A 27780-nucleotide genomic window follows, 5' to 3' on the forward strand; every position below is an offset into this window, starting at 1 on the left:
CTGTGATGTCACATTATATTTCGTAGGAAATCGATAATACTTTCGCTTTATTTAAGTATTTTGTTACAATAATGAACAGCTAATGAAATAACACACACCATTTAATTATTCTACCATGACACCTTTAATGTAGGTCGTTTTCTGCAATGAATACCAGGATGTACAAACATGTCAGTGTCATTTTAAAATGTGGCCATTAGCATTGAAGGGAATAGGACTGAGATTTCTGAAATGCCAACTAAGCACAGGAAAAACCCTGCACGCCAAACGCATTGTGCAAAAGGCCCATTTGATTAAAAGAAGGGATATTTCTTCACTGACTTTTACAGAATGGCCACAGATAGAGGTTACACAACAGAAAAGGCAAAGCGTAGTCATCAAAAAAGGCAAAAACTGGGTTTAAAGAGATTGAAAATACAAAAACAGTCAGTATGACGAAACTCCTGCTGGCAGTGTTTGTTTTAGTTGAGGCTGGGGAACCCATCAAATTATTTTTAACATAATTATAACAAGAATAGCTATTTTCTTTACTCTATGATTTCAAAATGTAAAAAAAAACAAGTCATCAAAACCCATTTCAACTTCAATTGATTAGTATATTCTACCTCACATTTCTAACTTCATGCATTACGTTTCTGTTCATTAAAAGATAACCTCTCAACCTAACGGAGTGTTTCTCAGTGTACCTGCATACACAGAAAGTAAATAATCATTTTAAATGTCAGAGAAAAACGTTTCAGTGCGTATATGACTTCTTTTGAGGTAGACATAATAATACACTGGAGTGTTAACATCCTCAAAGAGGCTAGTTACGGTTGCTTCTATGCTGCACATACATTTTCTAATTTTAGTATGCAAGCTGTATGCTGGCAGTAGCCATTTGAGTTCAAAATCAACTATATATATATAAAACACAAAAAAATAAATTAATACAATGATCTAAACACTATGTTAGAAGGGTAAGTTAAAAAAGAGCTGAATCGTGACAGTTTAGAGGGAAAACCAGATCCCTAAAGTATTGACCTTGAATGCTTCAACTGGAGCTTTGGTGAGGTTTTATGTCTGTAATACTTCACTTCCAGTTCCTTCATTCGAGCTGTGCGTGTTTTAGCTGTCAAACTGCTTCATCATGAGCTTCCGGCTGACCTCGTATCCCAGGAACAACGCTCCGTTAGCAGGGAAGGTGCGCACCATGGTGGGGGTGAGGCCGGAGTACAGTGCCCTCACTCCTAAACAAAAACAGACAGCAAAGATTATTTTCTAAGTCAGGGGTGTCCAAACTTTTTACAGAAAAATATTCGAAGGGCCGGGCCGCTCACTAGAGGTGAGGTATACTGCCTCTTAAGTTAAGTTATAAGTTATCAAAATCAATCAAAAATAGGATAATGATACTTGAATCTGCTTTAAGAAAAATAAACAGCCTACATCCCAGCTCTCCAGAGGGTTTAATTTAATATGTTAGCAGCTTATTCCTTACAACAGGAGCCCCAGACTGATTATCATAAGAGGAAAGAGGAAGGGTCAAGGTTGTTATGTAAATAAGTGAATGGGCTTTTTTATTATCCACTTAGATTTGTTAGAACATATTTTCAAATGTAATTGACTGAAAGTATTGTAAATTGGGCGTATTAACACTACTGTGTAATATATGTTTACAGATATATTTAATAAGTACAATACAAGAAAAGCTCAAGTTTCATTTGTGGGCCGTATTCAAATTATACTTTTTGAATTTGCTGAGGGCCGATTCAAAATGTCCCGCGGGCCGCATTTGGCCCCCGGGCCTTAGTTTGGACACCCCTGTTCTAAATGAATGACTCCAAAAACATCACAAACTGATGATCAGAACTGCGACGCCTCCCACCTTCAGTACGAGCGATGGTCATGAAGGTCTTTAAAAACCCCGCCTGTTTGCCCATCATCGACATGACCTGGATCCGAGATTTGACGCAGTCCATGGGATAAACAACGAGCCACAGACAGGCCCCCCCCAGACCCCCGCTGAACATGATGGGCATCACACCTTCGACACATACAATACATTAGGTTTGAGGGAGTGGAAAGCAAATATTTATACGATAAAGAAAAGGAAACATGATTCATATCGTTTAAAGTCCAACAACGGTAACATTAGTAACCCAGGTGATAAAGTGCGAGCCCCCTTGAAAAGCCTGAAATGGAAAGTTTGCTTCCATTGCATTTTTATGTCAGTGATTAACCGAAAAGGATCATAACTAGTGCTGTAAACATTAACTTATGTGATTAATCATCCTCCTGTTATGTCAGCACCGATGTTTAACATGAGTTATATGGCAATCAAATGGCAAAGAAAGCGGATACATTGGCACAAGCAACATGTAATGCACTGACTGGAGACCACCTGGACATCAGGAAGAACCATCACTACCTCGGTGTAAAGACACGGCGGCACTCATTACTCATGCTGAAGAGAAGCGGCAGAGAGAATATGTCCGGTGTTGCGCACAATATACAAAAGGGGAATCACTGCGACTCTCCGTGACAGCGACATGCCAATAATTCAGAAATCATGTTATGAAATTGCCAAGAAAACGTCAGAAATATCCAACCAGTTAGTCGTGCATGTCTTCATTACAACACCACCTGTGTATATGTTTTATCTCCCCCCAAATACAAGTATCACTATTGTCATCAAGGCGATAAATGTTTATATTGATTGACAGCACTTATGATAACTGGATGATTACATTTTTTCAAAGATTCATAGGTTTACTTGCCATACGCACAAAGCAGCTACAGGGTAGAAATGGCAATGAAATTCTTCTGACCTGAGCTCTTCCAACAATCCAACATATATAATAAAACACAAAATAAAAAGTAGTGCAAAAAGTCTGCATGTCAATAGAATATGGGATATGTACAAGAACAGAATATGAAATTAAATAATGTAAATTAAGACTAAATCAAATAATAATCAAGGTTTGTGCCAGTACCTATGTCGTCTTTTTCACACTTCATGTAGTCTGAAAAGGTCGTGCGGCAGAGCTCGTAGGCCCCGAAGAAGCAGAAGTACCCGGGCACCTCTCTGGCGATGGTGGGGGTCAGACCCTGGAAGAAGCCCCGCGGCCCCTCAGCCCTCATGATGGATCTCACCACCGACCACACTGTGCTGCAGGCAGAGCAGACGAGCGTCAATGCACAAACACACACTGACTACAAAAATATAAGCAGATTAAAACATTTTCATACGTGACTTTATAAACAAAATATTGGGATGAACAGTTTTTGAGCGGTTCTGTTTTTACCTTCTCTAAATTACATTTTCAATATTCAGTTTTCATAACTTGGTCAATGATCCAAAAACAATAATGAATTCATAATTAAATGTGGTAAAAGTTTCATATCGCTAAGTCTGAAACCAATTATCTTTATCATAACACAATATATCAAAACGTTTTGTAAAAAAATATTCTTTTATGATTATTAACCTTTAAAGGGGACACACTATGCTCATTTTCAGGTTCATATCTTTATTTAGTTCCTCTACTGTGACATGTCTCCATGTTTTAATGTTCAGAAAGCTCTTTATTTTCTCATACTGCCTGTGCTGCAGCCCTTCTTTTCACCCTCTGTCTGAAACCAGAGCCCAGTCTGCTCTGATTGGTTAGCTAGCCGGCTCTGTTGTGATTGGTCAACAGCTTAGAGATGTCCCGCCCCTTAGCCTATCACGTATAGAGAGGCGAAGTCCCTCCCTTTCCGGGGGACCTCCATGGGACCTTATTTCGTAAAAAGTATGTATTGAAGTCAATGGAGAGAGAAAGATGATCTTTCGATCCCGTTTGAATTGTGCCACGAATTACACATATGATGTTTGTCAATTTAAAAGATAGTTCTGCAAGTCAAAAAAAGAAAAATGTGTGGTAAAACTGTGAAGTAACACATTTTTTGTGTGAAACCGCTCAATGAACTACATCTCCGGTCTCGCACCACACACCAAGACGGCCGTCACGTTGAAACATTTCACTTCTTTCTTTCAGAATGAGGGGAAAAGTATTAAAAGAGGTGAAAATCACTCCAAGTCTGGGCGTGTTGAGAGCTGTGCATACACACAAGGGGAGTTAGTTGGTTCCGTAAGAGCCAGCATTCGGGACCGGGATTCTGGGATTTGTAGTCTTTCTAGTTGCGTATTTCTCATAGTCTTATATTTCAACAGTTTTACGACAAACTGTGACTTTTTTGACATGGAAATAATTTTTTAGGATTGACAAACATCATACGTGTAATTCGTGGCACAATTCAAACGGGATCAAAAGATAGTCTTTCTCTCCATTGACTTCAATACAGTGTGTGGGAGAGAAAGTCCCTCTTGAAGGGACTTTACCCTTTGCAGACCATTGGCATGCACAAAGACCATACTACAGGAAAGGTAAACTCCCAAAAAGCATAATAAGGCCTCTTTAAAATCTTACTTATGGCTCTTTGCAATCTTGCCTGATAACTCCATTTCATACATGGCTTGCAGCTGACACTTGACCAGCTCAGTGGGGCAGAGGACAAGCGAGGAGAAAATGGATGCTATTGAGCCAGCACAAGCTTTCTGCACATCACTAGAAGAGAGCAAGGGATAAACAGAAGACAGTTAGAGATCTCAAATGTACCTTCAGGGAAATATTAGATTCAATGCAATGACAAAAAGGACAGCATAGTTAACCTGAGCACAGTGTCGTTGGGCAGACCAGCTGAGAGGCGGAAGACCTGCTGGCAGAATCCGTAGCTCATGAAGAGCACGGAGTTCTCTGCGATGTTGGCCATCAGAGCGGGGGAGGTGCCTTGGTAGAGACCCCGCAGACCCACCTGTTTGTAGGTGGACGTGATGCAGTGGATGAAACCCCGGTAAAGATTAGGAAAGGTCTGCATCTTGACCTTTGCCGTGTCGAGAGGCTGCCCACTGAACACACATGCAGCCCCCCCTGAGAGGAAGACAGTGGGAAAAGAGAAAGAACATGAAGAAACGGAATATGAATGTCACACTAGCACAGTGACCAAGTGTCTGTTTTAACTAATCGTATGTATGTAAGAAAACACAAAGCTAGTTTAAACTTCTGTATTTTAGTGATGTGGTTCTGTTTTAGGCCAGTTGTACTCAGTTGGTTTTTTAACTATTATTTATTTTCTTCCCCCCCTTTTTTTTCTTTCTTATTCTTTCCTTTATTTTATAATTTGTTTCTGTTTTCTTATTTGTTCTTTTCACTTGGTCTTGTCTTTTTAACTACTATTTTTGTTTGTTTTTCTATGTCCCTGTCTTCAAGAGAGACAGGGATTGACAACATGTGTTGCAATCAACTGAATGGGTCAAAGAGTCAATGTGGAGAAATGAGGCGGAAAAACACCGGAGTCATCAGAAGCTCCTGCTGCGTCAGACGAGGCTTGTTTGGATAAGCAGTGGAAAGGCAGCCTGGTTTACTTTAAAGAGATTCAATATCGTTTGCTTGCTCTGTTTTAGAGAAGAGTTTAGCAGTTACTGTACCTATGGCTCCTGCAGAGAGGTCAATGGCGGCCTGGACCGCCGGGTGAGGGGCCATGGCGTCCGAGTGGTTTTCAGGAGAGGTTTCTCTTTCTCTCAGCTACCTGGTTAAAAAAACCAAATGCATGTTCTTGAGGCTCCAATCCCTGCTACGTCATATTAAAGCACTGCAATTACTGTAAACATAAAAAGGAACATAACCAGTCATTTGTTTTCTTAAAACACTTCCATTACACAGAGAATATGGGCATGTTTCCACACAGTTATCAGGCAGACAACACCGCAACAACAGCAAGGTTATAAAGTTCACTACAATCAAACCTGCCTGTGTGACAATCAGAGGTGGAGAAGTACTTAAAGTCCTGCATTCAAAATGTTACTCAAGTAAAAACAGAAAGTATAATATACCAAAAGTAAAAGTAGTCACTGTGCAGATTGGTCCATTTCAGAATAATATATGATATGTTTTATAATGATTGATCATTAAAGTGTTCTCAAAGCTGGTAAAGGTGCAGCTAGTTTGAATGACTTTGTATTCTGCAGGGTAGCTTGTGGATTTACTCCAGGTGGAACTAAAGTCTGATTTAAAAACGGATTATATTTCACATCATTAATCCAGATATCTAAAGTAACTAAAGGTATTCAATTAATGTAGTGGAGTAGAAGTACAAAGTAGCATAACATGGAAATACTCAGGTAAAGTACAAGTACCTCAAGATTGTACTTAAGTACAGTAGATCAGTAAATGTATTTAGTTACTTCCCACCTCTACTAAACTAAAATGGCATGATTCTTCTTGTGGGACTTGTGGTGCTGTTGCTGATGTAACATGTTGGCCCCACTTAACATAACAATGCCTAACACAAGGTTACCACCAGTGGGAGACAAAAGGCTATTTTGTAACGATAAAGAAATGAAATATAATGTCAGATAGCAACACAACTATAAGACACATTTATACTTTAGAGACAAAGAGTAAACACCGTTTATATTACAAATGTAGCACGTGCTGATAACATGTGATAACATTCTTGATAATTTACCGGGTGAAAGTAACTCGGTGCTGTTCAACAGATGGTTACTCTCTAAAGGTGGAAATAATGTGAGAATACAAACCTTACAGAAGGGAAATAAAGTCAAACTGGAGCATGAACGTGTTTCTGGTCCGGTTACCGTGAGAGTCTGCCCTCATCACACGGTGTCAACCGGGGAGGGGCTGCTGACCCGAGCTAACATCCTCACCGGCAGACCACATGCTAACCCGAGCCAACGCATCCAAACACCCGCAGTTTGTCTCGCTGTTATCTCGTGTGTAACATCTGCACCGGGGTGGTCATTCGGTGTGAACGGTGAGTGGACCGGCCATCGGTCACGGTGCTGGAGAGGAGGAGAAGCTAGAGGTTGTTACCGGGGATAAAGAGGTCCCACTCCGCAAGAGATCGCAGATACCAGAAGCTCAGTTTTCAAGGATTCAAGGCTTTTATTGTCATGTGGTCATACAGTGTGGTTATGACAATGGACATCTTAGGTCACAGGCTCCTTCCACAGTGCAACACAATAAAACTGATAAAATAGTGCAAGTAAATAAAATAAAATATAATATAATAGAAATCTAGTTATTCTGCTCTGAAAGTCAATTTCTACTAATGTTATTTAAACCTAGAGTGGGTAACTAAGTACATTTACTCAAGTACTGTACTTAAGTAACAATTTGAGTGACTTTTACTTTACTTGAGTATTTCCATTGTATGCTACTTTGTACTTCTACTCCACTACAATTCAGAGATAAATGGTGTACTTTTACTCAACTACATTTATTTAATACCTTACTTTACAGATTTGGATTAATGGTGTGAAATATAATCAACTCTTAAATCAGACTTTAGTTCCACCTGGAGTAAATCCACAAGCTACCCTGCAGTCTACAAAGTCCTTCAAACTAGCTGCACCTTTACCAGCTTTGAGAACACTTTAATGATCAATCATTATAAAACATATCATATATATTATTCTGAAATGAACCAATCTGCACAATCACTACTTTTACTTTTGGTACTTTAAGTATATTTACGTATACTTTTGAACTTTTACTTGAGTAACATTTTGAATGCAGGACTTTTACTTGTAGCAGAGTATTCCTACACTCTGGTACTTCTACTTTTACTTAAGTACCAGATCTGAGTACTTCTTCTTCTCAAGTACAAGAAACCAGTACTTTTACCACCTCTGTCATGTAGGCCTAAAATAACCTAAATAATCTTTAAATACAAATAATGTACAGATATAGACACTGAGTGAGATGTCAATATTGGATCTATGACTTGAGAAAGGTAAAGCTTCCGGTTCACAATTAGTTTTTCAAACTAAAACTGTCTTCAGAAAGTGATATACTACCCTCTGGTGGTTTTTTGGGAGAAGTACTGAGATCTTGTACTTGAGTAAAAGTAGAAGTACCAGAATGTAGGAATACTATGTTACAAGTAAATCCCTGCAATCAAAAATGTTACTCAAGTAAAAGTAGAAAAGTATTGGCATCAAAATATACTTTAAGTAAAAGTATTCATTTTGCAGATTGGTCCATTCCAGAATAATATATATGATATGTTTTGATGATTGATCATTAAAATGTTATCAAAGCTGGTATAGGTGCAGCTTAATGACTTTGTTTACTGCAGGGTAGCTTGTGACTTTACTCCAGGTGGAACTAAAGTCTGATTTAACACCTGATTATATTTCACATCATTCATCCACATCTGTAAAGTAATTAAAGGTATGAAATACATGTGGAGTAATAGTACAACATTTACCTCTGAATGGTAGTGGAGTAGAAGAACAAAAGTGGCAGAAAATGGAAATACTCAAATTAAGTACAAGTATCTCAAAAGTGTAATTCAGTACAGTACTTGAGTAAAGTTACTTCCAACCTCTGCTTTTGCGCTACAACAATCTTAAATAATGTAGTCTTTGGTAGCCCACATTATATGTGTGGATGAGCGTGTATTGCAGATTCACTTTTTGGGTTAAAAAGATTTTAAAAATGTACTCAATAAAATAAGAAATGTATTCTCAGTTTTAAAACTTCCGAGTGAGATCTGTCGAATGCAGTAAAACAAGAGCTTGTTTGTATAAGGTGATGGATGTGGCTAACAAAGGTCAATACTGCTAATCAATGGAAACCCTTTCCCTCATACTGCGGCTGTTTAACTCTCCCACAGTGTCGACTTTAAACACTTTGGTAGTCTTAATGGATTTTTAATGGAACCAACCAACATGTGTTGTTCACTCAGTATGACTCAGCATTGAAAGTAGAAAAGTCGTGTTTGTACACAACGTCATATATATTGTACATTTGATAGAGATTACAATAGAGAGATTCATATTTTACTGTCAATATCTTTTCTGTTTTGTTATTATTTTCTCATTTTTAGAGTAAAGTGCAATGCCTTGTTTACATGCAGCTGGGACATTAAAAAAAATCCCAAATTTAGATAAAAAAAATCTAATCTAGTCTTTTTGAAACTCTTCCCACAAGAATGGTATTTTTTTTATCCAACCTTTTTTTAGTTTGAAATAGTTTGAACAACTAATAATTAATTCGATTTTTTTATAACGTTGCAAAGGCACCGGTCGAGACAGTGGTTGAATATATGATATCTTTTTTAAATTCAACTTTTAACTGTATACTAAAAGTGTTATGTATAATTTATTTAATTAAAGAGCCTCATTCCCGTGCCATATACTTTGTCTATGCACATTTTTACTTCAACTTAACATGTTTATACAACTATTTACTCTAATGTTGTGAAACTGTCACAACACTTAATTACAGCTGGAATTAATAAATGGGGTGAAGCCTGCAGCTAGTTCAGGCAGTCAACTTGAGCACCAAGGATACATTTACACTTGATACATATTGTATTGTATACATTACATGTTACTAGTTACTTGTTGGACGCTGTTATCCAAAGCGACTTTCATACTGTGGGCAATCCCCACAGGAGCAATTTGGGGTGAAGTGTCTTGCCCAGGGACACAACGACATGCTGACTGCAGTGTGCTCCCCTGATCCGAACACCAACGCACTAACCCACTGTGCCACACGCCTCCCATATACAGTTGCAAGAAAAAGTATGCGAACCCTTTGGATTCTCCACACATAGCGTTGTGTGTTCCTTCCAAACAACTCAACTTTGGTTTCATCTGTCCACAGAATATGTTGCCAGTAGTGCTGTGGAACATCCAGGTGCTCTTTTGCAAACTTCAAACGTGCAGCAATGTTTTCTCTGGACAGCAGTGGCTTCCTCCGTGGTGTCCTCCCATGAACTCCATTCTTGATCAGTGTTTTACGTATCGTAGATTCGTCAACAGAGATGTTAGCATGTGCCAGAGATTTATATCAGTCTCCAGCTGACACTCTAGGACTCTTCTTCACATCATTGAGCATTCTTCGCTGTGCTCTTGCAGTCATCTTTACAGGACGGCCACTCCTAGGGAGAGTAGCAACAGTGCTGACCTTTCTCCATGTATAGACAATTTGTCTTACTGTGGACTGATGACCATCAAGGCTTTCAGAGATACTTTTGGAACCCTTTCCAGCTTTATGCAAGTCAACAGTTCTTAATGGTAGGTCTTCTGAGAGCTCTTCTGTGCGAGGCATGGCTCACATCTGGCAATGCTTCTTAAGAATAGCAAATTCAAAACTGGTGTGTATTTTTTATAGAGCAGGGCAGCTTGAACCAACACCTCCAATCTCGTCTCATTGGTTGGACTCCAGGTTGGCTGACTCCTCACTCCAATTAGCTCTTGAAGAAGTCTTTAGCCTAGGGGTTCACATCCTGCACTGTGAATGTTTACATGGTGTGTTCAATGAAAACATGAAAACATATCATTGTTTGTGTGGTATTAGTTTAAGCAGACTGTGTTTGTCTATTGTTGTGATTTAGATGAAGATCAGAACACATTTTATGACCAACTTATGCAGAAATCCAGGTCATTCCAAAGGGTTCACATACTTTTTCTTGCAACTGTAGGTATACACCTGTCGGCTCGGGGGGGATAGTTATCTAATCACTCAATGTTCTATGTAAATCTGTGGAGCGATGAGCCCGAGCCTAGACGCCAAAATCAAACTATCTGCTGCTTCTAATAAACATATCAAGAAGCACGTGAGGTGTCCGACTAAAAGTATATTCTGATTCTAATCGCAAGGACTTCTCTCCACCTGTAGATTGCAGATTCAAGGGAGAAATATGCTATTCAAACACCAACAAATCCTTAAAGTCATATTGTTGTTATTCAATTAAATATCATAGTAAGTAGCCAGGGATTAAATACATGTGCCCCCCTCTGTCCACAGGCTTATGGCTTACGACAGTCTAGACCAGGGGTGTCTGAAATACGGCCCAATAACTTATTTAGCAGAGTGAGCTTGACATCTACCCTTCCTATTTCCCCCTTATGAAAAGCAATCTGAGGCTTCTGTTGTATGGGATGAGCAGCCAACACTGTTTGAATAAATAAAACCCTATGGAGAGCTGTGATGTAATAAAGCATTATTCAAGTATCAAGCATCATTTTCCTACATTTGATTGATTTTAACTTATAACTTAACTCAGGGGTGTCTTTCAAGCATGTAAATAAGCTGTAGGGCTTTTTTTATCGACTAACATTGACTGAATTTATTAGAAAAACTATGCTTAATATTAACACATGAACACTGTGTCATATTTTTGACATACATTCACATGAGTTCCAGTGTGGCAGCTTTTCACGGCTCCCCCTGGTGGATCCATGATCCATTGCAGCTGGTTTCATTATAATTAAATGTATTTATCAAGCGGGCGTTTCAAGTCCTGCGGGGGGGGGTTTCCTTTTCAGCAGGGGCCCACCCCGTGCCGATCAAGGACCCGCACGGGTAGGCGTCTGAAATGAAGCGCTACATCTGTACATAAGAAGCACAACATAAGCTTAATGTTTGGCCGTATTACATTAAACTGAATAATTAGGGCCATTTCAAAATGGACAACAGGCCGTATTTTGGACGCCCCTGACTTTACTTATTGAGGCAATATACCTCACCTCTAGTAGGGGGCCATCCCTTCGTATATATTTCTGCATGCGGCCCTCAGGGAAAAAGGTTTAGACACCCCTGCCCTAGACTCACTCAACTAAAAGTTGCCGCACCTCGTCCATGTACTGTAGGCGTTTCAGATCAACAGACATTATACAAAAACTCACAATTTTCCATTTTCATCTCACTTTTTCCTTTATCAAAAAACATTGACGTTGTCTACATCACAGACAAGAATCATCAATATTCTGTTTTAAACAATTTCGCCTTGAACAGAATAAACCCCATGCCCATCCCTCCCCTGGAGCAAACTCCTCTATACACAGTATACTTTACATCGTTTACGTTCAGTCTTTTTGCATTTTACATCCTTATCAAAGTAGTATCAACAGCTTTAAAATACATACAATGCTCTTTTCCCATTGTAATTATACTCGATATCCTGATTGTACATACAGTATCATTTCCCACAGTTAGAGCTCTTTTCAACACAAAAAGCTTTCTGCATTTCATTCAAAACACTCGCAGAATTTGAATGACTCATACATGAGAGGAATTTCAAGCCGTATGTCATGAGAATGGAAACACTGCTTTTGAGCACAACATACATCAAATGATATTTACGCGACTCCACAGCTTTTATTCATGCCTTTCCTTCCTGTTGGACGTCAGTAATATCCGTCTCAGACTCTCGAGGGGCTTTACTACCAACTGTTACGTCTGCCCGAAATTGAGATTATGAGGTACAGTCAGAGAATCTCGCTAATCCCCAATTAGAAGAGTTACACTGAGGGAATAACAAAGAGATTATGAAAGATCACTGTAACAAAAGAGAAACACAAGTTATAAAACCAGTCCATGTAGTTGAGTTGTTTGGCAATATAGTTTCCCGTGTTGAGCACAAACTGTTTGGCAGTAGTGGGCTGTGCTCAATCTACCTGGTAGGGTTCAAAACAGTGATTTATACGTGCGTGACAAATTGGTAAAAAAAATCGAATTAGCTTTGCGTCACAGAAGCTCAGAGATCTCTATAAAACTTTGGCACCAGTCTTTCGCGGAGGAAATGTGTGCCAGGTGTTGCGCACATCTGCAATTTGAATACTAAAGAAATGTATGGAAGACTTTTTCAGAAGCTGGTTCAAATGTCTCTGAATGCATTGATTTCATTAATGACCACAGTAATGACAGACAAACAATGATACCTCCAGGATTAAAACACTCACATTACTTTTCATGTGTATCGGCATGTTAAGCATTTGTCAACTTATTTGGTTTGTGAAATAAAAAATCTAAGTGTGGGAAAAGCTACCAGCGTCAAAAATGCATCAAGAAAGCCTTCGTAGTTTCTACCCTGTATACAAACATCCAGAGCCCTGGACTGACTGTTTTGCTGCAGACCAACACATCTTCATTTCATTTAAGTATCAGTAACGTCACAAACTCTCCGCCAGTGGCTCTGGATACAGTACGCAACCTTTCAAAAGTAACGCTACCATAAGAAAAAACACTTTTTTGGCACAGTGGCTGTCCAAGTGAAAAAGTGAGGTGTCTTTACATCATCTACTTATCGTTAAAGTTAAAATTTCTTGAATTGTTGTCAGACTTTTTTTTTGGCAATTTGTTTGACAGCAGCAGAATCAATGGAGTACATGAACAAGTAATGAACAGCAGAGAGCAGGGATGTCTCATTCGATGTGTTGAGAGAAAAAAGAGTGGTCACACCTTCTGGGAACTGAATCCACATTCAGATAATCCACATCCAAATAATAAAGAGCTACCCTATTAATACTGGTTAGCACTCGAAGAATATCTTTTCATGATTGTTTTGGGGTTTAAAATAAGAGGAAATGTTAGATTTACTGTCAAATACTGACCTTTTTTTAACGGTGGGCAACTTATTTTATATACAAGACACTGGCAACTGTCATTTCTTCTCGGTGTACAAACAGGGAACGTCATTAAAAAATATGATTTGACATTAAAATCTGTACAATTTTTTCTCTGCAAGCACAACGCGCACTAAGAACCAGCTTCAGATGGAGGATCCCATCTGCAAAAGGCCGTCAGCTTTTACACCGGTGGCTGGTTGGAAGTGGAGAAAATAATAATAATACAAAGTTGGGCCGGAAGTGGACGCATCCCAGGGTGTGAAATTACAGTGACGTTTTTTTTTTTGGGCCAAACATCAGCTTGACGAAACCAAAGAAAAGAGTGCTTACATTGTGGCTGAAGTGTTAGGCACTGCAACAAAATAAAAGACAAGATTTCTTTTATGTTTCTGATAAACACAGTAAGGCAATTTGATTATGGCTGACTGATAGCAACATGAGTGTCAGTTCTGTCTTCAACATATTCACAACTCAGGAGAGAAACACTTCGTTTTTTCTTCTTCTAACCCATTTTAAGATTACCTGTGTAAAAACAGCTACAATCAAAAATGAGGCACTTTATAAAAGAGTATATAGATATCTAGGCTATATAGTATTAATCATTATATGTATACTGTATATTTTATATACCATTGTAATGTGTCACTTTATATTAGAGTTCAGTTTGCAAATGAGGAAACAGACTACAGTATGCACTATAGTTTCTGTCGTTCTACTTGTATACCGTAGTATACACTATAGTATAATATACAGTTTTAATAAAGCTCAGTTGCCCAAATAAGTTTTTACAATTTGACCTTTTTTGTGCTACACACATGGTTCAAAATGCATTCATTTAAATCCTTATTTGATCGGGAAGTGCTACCCTATGTAGTAGTTTGACTTATGCTGTATATAGGGACTGTTTGAACATTGTTAGAGAAGTTTTTTCTTTTTACAGAGCAGTGGAGCATATTTAAACTTTTTCTAATCCCAGATGTAGTCTCGCCCTGTGGACTTTTTTCTAAATACCACAGTAGTTACATCACAATACTTCCAATAAAATATTGAGGAAGTGTGCTTTTTTTTTTAAAGAAAGCATAAATGTCAGGCCTTAAATACAATTGAAAAACTTAATATCATTGCCAATTTCCTGTGACTGTACTCTTTACTGCAGAATACTGTTGAGGTCTGCTAGTAGCACAAAATGAGGTCAGGAAGTGTAGAGGCATTTTTGGGCAACTGTATATACTGTACTAAATCAAATATGTTTACAGCGTGTATGAGTGTATGATACCTCTGCCAAGCTGCATTTCATTCAAGTCAAAATGACACCTGGTGATCATTGAACTTATTATTATAATATACGGACAAAAGGATAATATACAAAAACATAAACCTTGAGGATTACAAATGTGGGACCCAATACATGATTTACTGTATTCAGCTGCCATTGTGAGCCTTAAGAAAATTCAATAGAGCTCATGCACCGATTACGATTAAGATAAGATGTACAGATGGTTTGTTGTTGTTGTTGTTGTTGTTGTTTTTGCCATAATGGCCACCTGAGAAGTCCCACATATTAAATTGTCATCCTTTTTTATGTTAAGTTAAATGATGATCAAATGTCATTTTAGTTCAAAACAAGGCCAAAACAAAACCTTTCCATTACCCTGCTATTGTGTGTGTGTGTGTGTGTGTGTGTGTGTGTGTGTGTGTGTGTGTGTGTGTGTGTGTGTGTGTGTGTGTGTCGGTCGGTCGGTGTGTGTGTCTGTGTGTTGGTGTGTGTGTGTGTGTGTGTGTGTGTGTGTGTGTGTGTGTGTGTGTGTGTGTGTGTGTGTGTGTGTGTGTGTGTGTGTGTGTCGGTTGGTGTGTGTATGTGTGTCGGTCGGTGTGTGTGTGTGTGTGTGTGTCGGTGTCGGTGTGTGTGTGTGTCGGTGTGTATGTGTCGGTCGGTGCGTGTGTTTGTGTGTGTGTCGGTGTGTATGTGTCTGTGTGTCTGTGTGTGTGTGTGTGTGTGTCGGTCGGTGCGTGTGTTTGTGTGTGTGTCAGTGTGTGTGTGTCTGTGTGTGTCTGTGTGTGGCGGTGTGTGTGTGTGTGTGTGTGTGTGTGTGTGTCGGTCGGTGCGTGTGTTTGTGTGTGTGTCAGTGTGTGTGTGTCTGTGTGTGGCGGTGTGTGTGCGTGTGTGTGTGTGTGTGTGTGTGTGTGTGTGTGTGTGTGTGTGTGTGTGTGTGTGTGTGTGTGTGTGGTACACATTTGGTTAACAGAAAACAGCAGACGGGGTGAGATGAGTTGCAGACTCCAGAGTACGGTTCTGTTTTGGCAACACGGCGCCGACCGTCCCATCACTGAGCGAGTGTTGGAGATCAATAGTCTGAAAGAGAAGAATCAAAAGCAAGGAGGTATTAAAATATTATTGATTAATCTCCTCTTTAATTTATCGACTACATGCCATTGCCTACACATGTCCATCTTAATCCAAGACCAAGCTGAAGTCTTCAAATGGCTTGAAACACTAAACATATTCAGTTTAATTTGATCTTGTTCGCATGAATAATTACTTTAACCATGATTAGGGTTTCTGTTTCTGCCCATCTTCTCATCAGTTCATTCATTTATCGCTGCAGGTATATGTGACAACAATTTGTGTTTTTAAATGTAATACCCATTATCATAGTTTAAATATTAATCCACGGTAAACAGAATTCAAAGAAGACATATTATGCTAATTTCCAGTTTTTTGATATACTTTATTAATCCCCGTGGGGAAATTGTTTCTCTGCATTTGACCCATCCTAGTGTTAGGAGCAGTGGGCAGCCATTTTGAGCAGCGCCCGGGGAGCAGTGTAGGGAACGGTGCCTTGCTCAGGGACACCTCGGTAGCACTTGGTCTTGCCGGGACTTGAACTGGTGACCTTCCAATTGCCAAGCCAAGTCCCTATCGACTTCGCCACCACCGCCCCAAGGTTCATATTTGTATTTAGTGTCTCTATAGTACCGTGTCATGTTTCCATCTCTCATCTTCAAAAATGTCTTTATTTTACTCGTCACTTTTACTTCTTTGGTCTGTAGGGCACAAACAGTTTATTAAACTAACATTGGTTCACATTGACTTGGATTTCATGAAGCCCATCAGTGCTAGGGTTTTTAAATCTTCACTGAAGACTCACTTCTTCTCTCTGGCCTTCTAGTCAGAGCTGAGCATGACCCCTGACATGTCTCTGTGTTTTGTCTTTATATATTTCTGTTGTAAATTCTTGTCTTTTCTATTTTTTTTCTCATGTTATTGCAGGGTGCTTTTATTACATGTACTCGTATGTATTACATGTACTTTGGCTCGACCAAAAATCGTTTTTAAATGTGCTTTATAAATAAAACTTGATTTGATACTGCAGTGTTCACTAATAACTCCTCATATTGCTCTAAGTGCATCTTATAAAGAAAATTAAGCATTTAAAAACACCAGGAAGATTGGAGCAACGTGATTGGTTCAGACTCTTTCCTTCACAGCAAACGTTCATATGACCACTTTGTCGTAATGCAGATGTGCCAATGTAGCAATTAAAACACAGGGCACAAATAAACATCTTAATATAATTTAGTTTTAATAAACAAATGTTTTCTGAGTGTCTAATTAAAACATAATTTAAATGAGTAATGGGATATTAGCAGGATTATATGAGTGTTGATTGGACATTTGAGGATCCTGTTCATTTGAGATGTGATATTTTGTTGGTCGAACGCACTTATTGTAAGTCGCTTTGGATAAAAGCGTCAGCTAAATGCAATGTAATGTAATATGCCGCACAACCTCCACATACAGCACATATATTGAGTTTAATTATAAGAAGATGGCAGCAGTTAATGAAAGTGCTCTGGGGAGGCACATTCAATCATTTAATGCAGTGTGAAAATTACATGAAAGAGTAGTTTACAGAATATTAACACTAGAGCTTTCTTTTCTTTGCTACGCATCTTAAACACTTTCCTCAATTTAAATAATGAGGGAATGATTATGATTATACATGTCCAACACTCTCTACACACACAGAGATTCAATAGCATTAGATACATCAATCCTATAGCTGCAGAAGCTGCTAAAAATCAATAAGAGTTGTTCATCATTTAACTGTTTCACTTCCTTTGTTGTTAAGGTTAGTTCATGTCTGCACACTGAAAGGTGCTTTATACATAAAGTGTATTATTATTATTGTTAATATTATATACAGTATATATATATATATATATATATATATATATTTCATTATTATTATTATTATTATTTTGTCCGAATAATTTATATTTGCAATATTTCACGTACGGTCTCTTAATAATTTATATTTAAATTTATTATTATTATTATTTATATGAATTACTTATTTTGTCCAAATCATTTATATTTGAACAAATAATAATTATTATGAATTAAAGTATGTATTTTTTCAAATAAATTATATTAATATTTGTAATGTTGAAAATATATATGGTCTCTTGAGGCCAGGTTACGGTAAAACAAATCTTAAATAAACTCCCCGAATTCATCAAAAATGTATTTTACAATAACCATATTTGTCATCCGTTTCTTGTGAGGGAAACCATGTGCATTCCTGACAGCCGATATCACGCCCACGCACAAACACAAACTCCCCTCTACCTCCATTTATGTGAAATGGCTCATTACCAGCAGACAAATCAATTGGCTTTGCTCTCAAACACCCACTTGTGATAATAAGAGAGTCTACAGACAGCCCGGAGACACGGTGTTCTGCAGCTCCAAGCAGAGGTACCATCAGGAGAGGAAGAAGTAGCAGTGACTAAGACCCACACTTCACTTTGGTCTGTGGATTATGCACCTCTCAAAAAAAGCTTACATGCAGCCAGACAAACATTACAAGGAATTAGGTAGTTTTGTTTTTCTTTCACTTGTCGGGAAATGTTAATCATCCCCATTAAGGCTTTAAAAAACATTTGTATTGATCAAATGAGTATTTTACTAATGCAACTGTAAATTGTTGCATCTATAACATGACAGAAACTAGGGGAAATGTCCGCTGTTTTAAAGTTGAGATGATAAGACATTTTATTTTTTCGGGGCCGACAGTCAGTAACCAAGAGATATTTAATATCTAAGAAACAAAACAATTATTTCTCATTGAAATATAGAATGTAGATTCAGATTTTCTGTCACTCGACTAATGGATTACTCAACGTATAATTTCCTCTGCAATGACATTCACCTCGAATGATAAAAGCATAATTTTGACTGGAAATTGTGAGTCATCAACTTGTTTATGAAAACAAATCTGACAAAGCACAGCTGCAAATCCGATTTAAAAAAGCGTAAACCAGAGATTCGCTTTGCTTTTTTTGCTTGACAAATGACACCCCAAAATAATCAATCAATTATAAAATAGTTGGAGAAATATAAAAATATGCGATTATGTTTGGTTGTAGGCAGTGGATGTTTTCCTACGCATATACACTATACAATCAGGACAATTTCTCATTGTTTTGAACAACTATCTGCATTAATTGATATGACCATGTATCTTTGGGGCCAGAACTGACACCGATAACCTGATCATCTACAAGAGCGATAAACAAAGTGGCCACTAGAGGCGCTGCTACCTCACACAGGATATCTCAAACTATAAAAGATCATGTCTACGTAAGAATGCATGAAACGGTAGAATATCTCAACAATTTCTGAAAGCAAATCTAAGTTGTCCATTACATAACTAGTTCCCTTTGGGTTAAGATGGGTTTGTGGTCAAAGTAGCTCTTACCTTGTCCATCCTTTCTACTGCTGGAGTGTGCTCTCCGTTCTTCTGACTTGTAGAAATCAATACTGGCGTAAGTGTTGAGGCTGGAGCCAGCAGTGCTGCTTCCTCCGATGCTGTAGGCGGCCGAGGAACACTCCACTCCGGCTTGAGGGCTGTCCGTAATGGCCAGGTCAAGGTCAATATAGTTAAGGCCTGGTTCAGCAGACGAGGTGGAGGCTTGTTGTGGAGGAGTGTCTGATAAACCACCTGCCTGCCGGTTCTCCCACGGTGAGCAATCCAAACCGTGCCGATGGCTCGCTGCCTGGCCTCCCTCCGGGAAGATGGAGGTAGAGGAGGGTGGGTGGCGTGGTAGTGAGGGAGGAGAGTTAAAAGTCTCTGAGCGGTGGCTCTGCCGTCCCTGTTGATCACCGCGGATCGATCTGCCGCTCCGATCAGGGGACTTGAAAGACTTGACTGGGGAAAAACCCAAGCCTCTCTCCTCATCCATCGACAAAGGTTGACCGGAGTGGATGGCAGGCCTTGCTGAAATGCTCGGATCTGAACCTTTGTTCGGAGTAGGGGCGTCTGTTGGCATGATGGCCATCTTTACTTTTGTTCTGTACCCGGCACTGCCCTCTGCTGCCAGCGGAGAGGACGTGCTGTGTTCATACCGGGTCTTGGGGGCAACAGCTGGTGGGCTCTGGGGGGTGCTGAACGTGGATCGGACAGGAGTCAGGGGCGCCAGGGACTTCCTTAAATCCATGCTGACGTATTCTGCAGAAGTGGACAATGGAGCAGAGAAGCTGCGAGGGAGGACAGCGGGGTTATCGTGGCAGAGGAGAGGTTGATTCATACGACGGATGGTTCCATGGATCACAGGTTGTCCACGTTCAGAGCGTTGGCCTGCGCCATACTTATTGTTGTCCTTGTACACAATGCTGACATAATCACCAACATTTTGAGAAGCCGATGGCAGCAGATTGTCCTTCACCCTGGGCAAGGTGTTTGCTTTAGTAATGTCTGAAGATACACTAAGGGGACGACCCCTCCTTTGTTGCTTTGGGCTCTTACTACGAGATCCTCGTTTTTGATGGTGGCGCTCATCCTTTCCAGTTCTTACTAAACTTAACCCTCTGCCTGCCGATAAAGACTTGTCTTCAAGGCTCTCACTGCTGGCTGAGCTGGAGGAGAAAGAAGAGGAAGACATGGATAGTTGACAGCCTCCTGCAGAGCCCGCTGTAGTTTTGTTTCTCTTGCTGTATCCCACTCCCCCTCCACTTGCAGCGCCATCATTCCCACTGCTGTCAATTTTTCCTTCCCCTTTGTTTAAGTCCTCCTCGAAGCGAGAATAGAGAGTATGCTGATAAGCTCTTGGCAGGGAGAAGTAGGAATTGAACATTTTTGGTTGCAGTTGGTGTTGTTCGAGATGGGAAGGCGGTGTGTTGCAGGCGGATCGGCTGCAGACAGGTGAGATGTTCATATAGTCGCTGGCAGCCCGGCTCTCCATGCTGGCGCTGCTGTCCCACATGCCGAGCCCGGGCAGGTCTGTGGAGCTGCTGCTATTGGGAGACATGACCATGTATCCCTCTGTGCTGGGCTGACGGATGTGCTGAGGGGAGGACACACTGTTTTTGGGGGTCATGGCCATATAATCATCATCTGCTCCCGTTTTAGCACTGGCGTTGGACATCGAGAGTGTGAGTGAAGCAGGTGGAGAAGTGATTCCAGGCAACATTGACATATAGCCAGTATCCACGCCCGTTCCGCCTTCCACTTCTTTCCTGCTTTTGTCGATCCTCTTCCTACTTTTTCCCACTGCAGCTAGCTGCCCACCCCCAACTGCCAAACCCCCAGAGCCATGGAGCTCAGATTTCCCTCGGTTAGCACTCTGCGACATGATGGCATAGTCATCATCGTCTTCATCATCTTCATCTTTTCTATGGGGTTTCATTTGTTCATGGGCCGCCAGAGGCAGGGAAGCTCTTTTGCTCAGTAGTCTGCGCTCTGCCTCACATTCTCTGCTGGATGAGCGCCGTAGTATCCGTCTGCCTTTTGAGTGATGATGGGAGCCAAGGAGGCCCTCTCGCTGTCCCATCACTATATAACTGGAGGAGCCTTCAGGTGCGTGATGTCCAGGCATACTTGGTACAAGAAGAGAATGTTCCCCGGGACTGGAGCCATATTCATCTGAGGAGCCATAGTCGCTTGGTGAACCTGAAACAGAAACTCTCTGAGAAACACGAGGGTAGGAGCAGATCGTCATGCCGCCCACTGCCGCCCCCACTAGGCCACACTCTGAGCCGTGACCAGAGCTGGAGGACAGGCTGGGGACAGGAGAGGGAGCGGGGTTAGGCGTGTAGCGTGCAAGGCTGAGGGTAATCTTAGCAGGAGTTGGAGCCCTGGTGGGTTTGGGCCTCAGTGTTGGCGTAGTTGAGCACGAGCCATTTAGACTCGGGCTGGAGCTGGCCCATGTCCCTTTTGCACTCGCTCCGCCCTCCTCCGACCGGGCCCCGATGCTGGCAGTCCGCGCCCTGGGGAATCCATGGCGAGATGTAGGAGAAGTGCTAGTGCTGCTGCCTCCTGTTCCAGGGGTCTCTGTGCGAGCTCTTCTGGAGAAGCCCACCTGGCTTGGTGGCAGATTTGGATGATGCCGACGACTCGGGACACTGATGGGGTTTGAAGCCGTACCGCCTCCACACGACGTGCCCACAGACTGAGATTTGCTGCGTTGACGGAACTCCTCACTCAGGGCCTTCATGGCCTCCAGCAGGGTCTCGTGCATGTGCTGAGCCACCACAGAGTCATCCACCTGCATCCAGAACTCTCCAGGGCCAGTAATCGCTGAGCGGCCAACTTCAATGAAGAAGAAATTCTCTGAATGGCCACATCTGCGGACATTCATCAGCTGCAACACCACAGATGCCACATCGGAGTTGATTTTGACAAAGTTGACTGTCTTGTCAGTTAGGCACAGTCGGTAAATGCCCACTAAGTTCCTGGCGTGTCCAAGACCTTTAGGCCAAACCTTGACCTGCCAGACTTCCTTGAATGTTGGAATAGGAGACGGAGAGCTACACTCTCCACTACTGCCATAGTCTTCAGGAGTTTTACCTAGGAAAAAAGTAAAGCATACATAAATAAATTAACAATAATGGCAATTGATGACTAAACATATCATACATATCATAATTTAAAGTGGACATATTATGCTATATTGGAAACATATATTGTAGGGCCATACCTATACAAAACATGTCTGTGAAGTTTTTTGCTAAAAATACCACTGCTCACACCTCTCTTTTGTAGCCCTGTTAGAGAAACACGGATTTTGGGTCATTAGCTTTAAAAAAAAAAAAAAAAAAAAAAAAGGAGGAGGAGGAGGAGGAGGAGGAGGCGGAGCTAATGCCTGATCAGAATTCTACCGGAGATAAAGTTAAATTCTGCTGTGATAAAACGCCATCTTGTTCTAAACCACATCAAGGATTATTTCTGAAACAGTATGGAAATCAACTGCATTTTCTCTTGCAGGTTTATCACAAGGTGAGTTCCTTTTTATATTTCCTGCTTTTTAAAACACATATGCTCTACAGCAGGTTAGCTCTGAGTGTTGAGTGTTGCTAATGTAAACAAAGACGAGATTACGTCCAAAACACATCAGGCATTGTTTCTGATAGCAACTTTCTTTGGGTCCGCCGCCGATTTGACGTCATATCGGCAGCAAATCTGTATCCGCTCGTTGTACCCCCGTTTTTAAAAGATTTGGGTACGGAGGAAAAGAGAGAGGGTTTTATTTTCTGACGCTGCGTGAGTTCCCCGACGCACCGGGACACATATTTATGTATTAAGTAGGGGTGTAACGGTACACGTACCCGTACTGAATAATTTCGGTTCGGTACACGTGTGTACCAAAGTGTACCGAACGAATATAACGTTAAACGTAAAAAATTGAGAACGTGAACAACTTCTTGGAAGTAATCTCAGGTGCTGCATCGCAGCATTCAGAGTAATTTGCTCCCATTGTGTTCAACAATGGGAGCAACAGAGCGACCAAGTCATTTAATTGGACGAGCTGGTCAGAGGGATGCGTTCAAATGTAGTCAGTAATTTGAGGAACTGTCTAAATGGCGAACGCAGATAAAGTTGAGCTCGAAAATCCTCCAGCATCATTGAAGTCTCCGGTTTGGGAACATTTTGGTTTCGCAGTTACGTACAAGGATGACGGACAAAGACAGGTGGACCGAACCAAAGCTGTTTGTCGACATTGTTCAACTAAAATTGGTTACACGGCTGGCAATACATCAAACTTCCACACTCATTTGAGAAGGCATCACCCGAATGTGAATATCACCGGAACCAAAAGACCAGTGGCGAGCCGTCAGGGCCCTCTAGGCTCTCTGTGAGGGCCTAAGATATTAAAAATAATAATATTTGAAAATATTAAAAAAAAACATTTTTTTTGTTACATTTTTTTATTTTTGTTACATTTTTAGTTTTACCAAAATAACTTGATTTAATTGTATTCAAAATAACATTTCCAAATAAATAAATCCTTCGAATCTGCCTGTTCAGTTTCTGTTAGATTGTGAAGGGTTAAATGCCGTCTCTGCGAGTTACGGCCCGTCCACACTACAGCGTCGACAACTCCAATCCCAAGCCCATTCACTTTCAATGGGGTGACGTCACGTTGCCTCGCTTTTTCGCCGAACTGAATTGTGGGTAGCAGAGCGGTCCGTCTCCGGCGTCAGAAGTTGAACAATGTTCAACTTCTGATGCCGGAGCATTCAGATGCCGGAGACGCCGGAGTATCCAGCGCCAGCCAATCAAATCCCGTTTCGGAAAATCTGACAGCTCAAGCCGTAGCCAATCAAACCGCGTCTAAGCTGGGAGAGATATCCCGCCGTTCATTTCTATATTTCAAAAAAAGTTGGAGGAGAAACTAACTATCGCCGTAGCAAATCACCGGGTTTTGTATGACCAGACCCTCTTCACCTACCGGGATACAAACCGGAGGAACCAGGCATGGAGGGAGGTGGCAGAGACAGTGGGTGAAACTGGTAGGTTTTCGCCTGTTTGGGGAGTTTATATATATATTGCTCCCATAAAATCCCCGGGTTTTTTTGCTTTGTATGTCGGGGGCGGGAGATTCATGTGATTGGTTGTTGGTCGTGTTGCTTGAATAAAATCCCCAAGCTACAGACACGCCCAGCTCCAAGCTTTTTTTGAAGCTGTAGTGTGGACGCTCCGTTACTGTGAAGACGGGAGAGCTTGTTGGTCCCTCTCTACATTCACAGAGGGCCAGCTATAGTAACTCAACGAGAGAGTAATGTCAAATGACAGTACAATTGACCAATCATATCTTCCCTCTAAATGGGCGGGCTTTATTTTCGCAGACTTTATGACAAGTTCCGCCCGCTGTGAGGTCTATGCAAGTGGTGCAGTGACACGTCCTAAAACCCGGAAGTAAGCTTCGCTCGGATTCCCTCGACAGAAAGCAATGGGATTTCTCCATAGGATTTTGGAAAATAGCTTGAAATAAGGTCTGTGGAAAACGAACCTGTTAGATTAATTCACGTTTTGTTCAGCCGGATAATATCCACATGTCTACCCTACTTTTATTATTTTCTAATCATAAATCTAATCGATAGATTTATGATTAGTATAAATTCGTTCATGATGGCTCAGGGGGGGTCAGAGGGCCTAGCTATAAAAGTCACGGCTCGCCACTGCAAAAGACTGAAGTGCAAACCCAACTCCCACTAGCATTTAAGCCTCCACCACTCGCAAAAACTTCAGACCGAGCCAAAGCTATTACAAACGGCAAATATCCTTATGTTGCCATGTTAGCAAAGCGCTACCTGGCTGTATCTGCTACTACCACTGTCCCTAGCGAGAGGGTGTTCTCCACAGCAGGAGACATTGCTAGTGCCAGCAGATCTGCCCTTTCGGCAAGCAATGTGGACAAGTACATTTTTCTTTAAAAAAACATGAAAATACAATGACAAGCAAGTCATAATGTCAAACTGGCTGCTTAGGTACTAGTACAGTACAGTTCAAATACAGATTATTTCAGTTCATCGAAAAGCTGCACCTTAATGTTTATTTTATTATATTTTATATTTATTTGAGTAAATATTCATAGTTTAATAATAATGAAAAACCCAAAACTAATAGTTTATGTTTTGTGAGTACTAGTACAGTACAGTTCTAATACAGATTATTTCAGTTCATCGAAATGCTGCACCTTAATGTTTATTTTATTATATTTTGTATTTATTTGAGTGAATACATTATTCACAGTTTAATAATAATTTAAAAAAAATATGTTATGTTTTGTGATAATTTTTTCTGCTGTACTGAAAATGTACCGAACCGAACCGTGACCTAAAAACCGAGGTACGTACCGAACCGAAATGTTTGTGAACCGTTACACCCCTAGACAAAAAAAAAGTGCATTTTGCATGATAGGTCCCCTTTAACACAAAACACATCACATAATCACAAACCAGTGTATTGACACCAATAACTAATATCTACTATTAATAAATTGCTAAATATAAGTAGCCTATCTCTTTTATATCCGCAAGCAACAGTGCTGCAGTTTTTTCATCACAGTATATAAGCTACTGCTCTATAATAATTTTTGTTTTCAGGAGATGTATAACATTCTGCAAAAAATAATGCATGTTCATTTGTGAAATAATGCATTATATTTCAGATGAATGCGAATAGCATGCCAAATTACAGTAGGCTATACAAATGTATTTTTTTTTGTGCCCAGCTATAGGCTATCCACTAAACAACTGACAACTGAAGTGGGTTTCTCCCACCCTCAAGAAAAACATATTTAATTGTAAGTTTATCCATGGAACTACTATAACCTGATATGTAAATGTTTTCCAATCATTTTATGTGCGTCGCTATGCACATAATGTACATGCATTACAATTGAATTACGTTAGGAACAATATTTTACGCTCGACATAATCTCAACAAAATGGGGGGCTTCCATCTAACGTGCATTTATTCAGACTTCCACAACGTGAGAAAATTAAAACTGGGCAAGCCCATCAGCCTCATTTAACTGAAATGCAACGGATAACAGGGAGGGAGGGAGGTAGTAATGTTGAGCGCCAGCATAAGGATAATAACAACGTAAACACGAGGGTTAACCAACAGAAACACATTTTCCAGTGAGAGCGCACTGACGATGCCTTCTCCTCCCTACCAGCAGCTCCGTGTAACAAATGTAGGTTAGGCAGTCAGAGCTGTGCAGAAAAACAAAAACACGGGATCCAGCGGAGTGCACCACGATAGGCTACTACTATATGATGCATCCTTTGGATGGTTGCTATATGCCCACTGCGCCATGCAAAAAAAATACACCGTCGTATAAAATAAAACGGGCTGCATTTCAGTCAGAAACGCTGATCGTGTAAATATTATCACATACAGATGCTGTTTCATGCATCATGTTACATATTACTGACAGAAAATGATCCGCAGGTTCTGAATGTATTAAAGCAACGCTGATTGGAATTGTGCAGTGCAAACACAACACATGCCGCCCATAGTGTGTTGGTTTACCCCGATCAGTGGATGGGATCCACCTGCCTCTTGGTTTAAAACGCACCATCAGAATAGCACACAACTGATCTATTTAAATGAAATGGTTAGAAACTAGAGCTGCAGAAATAATGATAATAAAAAAACAATTCGAGCCAGTGATATGCAATTAACAACCAGGAATGGCCGAACAAAATAGTGTGTGGAGAACAAACAGCCTACGGCAGGATAGGCCTGATGCAGAAACAGACAGCAGAAATCACACTTCTCATATCTTACAGTTGAATTGGAGGTCCAGCATTGCCTGGTACCAGTCATCTTGGACCTCCTCGCTGTCTGCAGCGATGGAAAAGCTCTCACTGCGGGTGTAAAGGACTATCATGTGCTTGTTCTTCGAATCTGCTCGCTTGTTGATGTTGAAGCAGGTGTCCAGGTTCAGGACTTTCTTGGGCACAGGTGATTTACTGCGGAATTTCTTCTCGTTCTCATAATACTCAAGTCGAGCAGGACCATGCTCCGAGGCCGCCCTCAGCACGAAGAACCGCCGGTGCATTGATTTATGCTTGCGGAGATATCCGCTTTTCTGTACATCTTCATAGTTCTGCGGTTCGGCTGCTTGGTTCTCCATGGCCAAGACAGGGTGGAAAATATTAGAAGCCAATAATCTGTGGAAAAAAATCGGTGCCCATGTGTACCCCTCGTTAATCCATTGCAACTACATCCCTCGTCCTCCCCGCGTCCACATTGATGTGTCCAGCGTGTGTGAGGAGGCTCAGGATGGGAAAAACAGCCAAAGCATGTTCTGGATCTGGGATCATACTGAGGATCCAGTATTTGCTGCAGGAGATCCGCGCACCGGGAGCACAGCGTCCGCGCGGCTCGTCCTGCAGCCCGGTGCCGCCCAGAGTCTCACCGCAGTTCAGCTGTGGGGACTCCTCCACCTGTCTGATGCTGCCCACAGTCAGCTCACCCCCACCGTCGAGCTGGGGGCGATGCAGCAGAACCTCCGGTGGA

At 40.9% G+C, this 27780-nt stretch overlaps 2 protein-coding genes across 4 annotated transcripts; both read right to left on the minus strand.

The window, feature by feature from the left end:
* Positions 1–100: 100 nt before the first annotated feature.
* On the minus strand, positions 101–6974 carry slc25a15b (solute carrier family 25 member 15b). 3 transcript variants are annotated; one of them, XM_034098348.2, is made up of 7 exons: positions 6625–6972; positions 5507–5607; positions 4691–4949; positions 4449–4586; positions 2973–3148; positions 1865–2023; positions 101–1229 (listed from the first exon to the last, which is right to left on the minus strand). In XM_034098348.2, the coding sequence occupies exons 2-7, from the start codon at positions 5559–5561 to the stop codon at positions 1108–1110; spliced, it is 909 nt and encodes a 302-aa protein (XP_033954239.1). In that variant the 5' UTR covers positions 5562–5607; positions 6625–6972; the 3' UTR covers positions 101–1107. The 3 variants fall into 3 exon arrangements, with proteins under 3 accessions (XP_033954239.1, XP_033954241.1, XP_033954242.1); XM_034098350.2 differs by having other exon boundaries at positions 6620–6972; XM_034098351.2 differs by lacking the exon at positions 1865–2023 and having other exon boundaries at positions 6620–6974.
* An 8332-nt stretch (positions 6975–15306) lies between these two features.
* On the minus strand, positions 15307–27685 carry LOC117458793 (insulin receptor substrate 1-B). The gene is made up of 3 exons (XM_034099461.2): positions 27046–27685; positions 19228–22314; positions 15307–15815 (listed from the first exon to the last, which is right to left on the minus strand). Exons 1-3 carry the CDS (start codon positions 27392–27394, stop codon positions 15808–15810), a joined length of 3444 nt encoding a protein of 1147 aa, XP_033955352.1. The 5' UTR covers positions 27395–27685; the 3' UTR covers positions 15307–15807.
* Positions 27686–27780: the final 95 nt, after the last annotated feature.

This window comes from Pseudochaenichthys georgianus, chromosome 14 (genome assembly GCF_902827115.2).
Source record: "Pseudochaenichthys georgianus chromosome 14, fPseGeo1.2, whole genome shotgun sequence".
NCBI lineage: Eukaryota > Metazoa > Chordata > Actinopteri > Perciformes > Channichthyidae > Pseudochaenichthys > Pseudochaenichthys georgianus.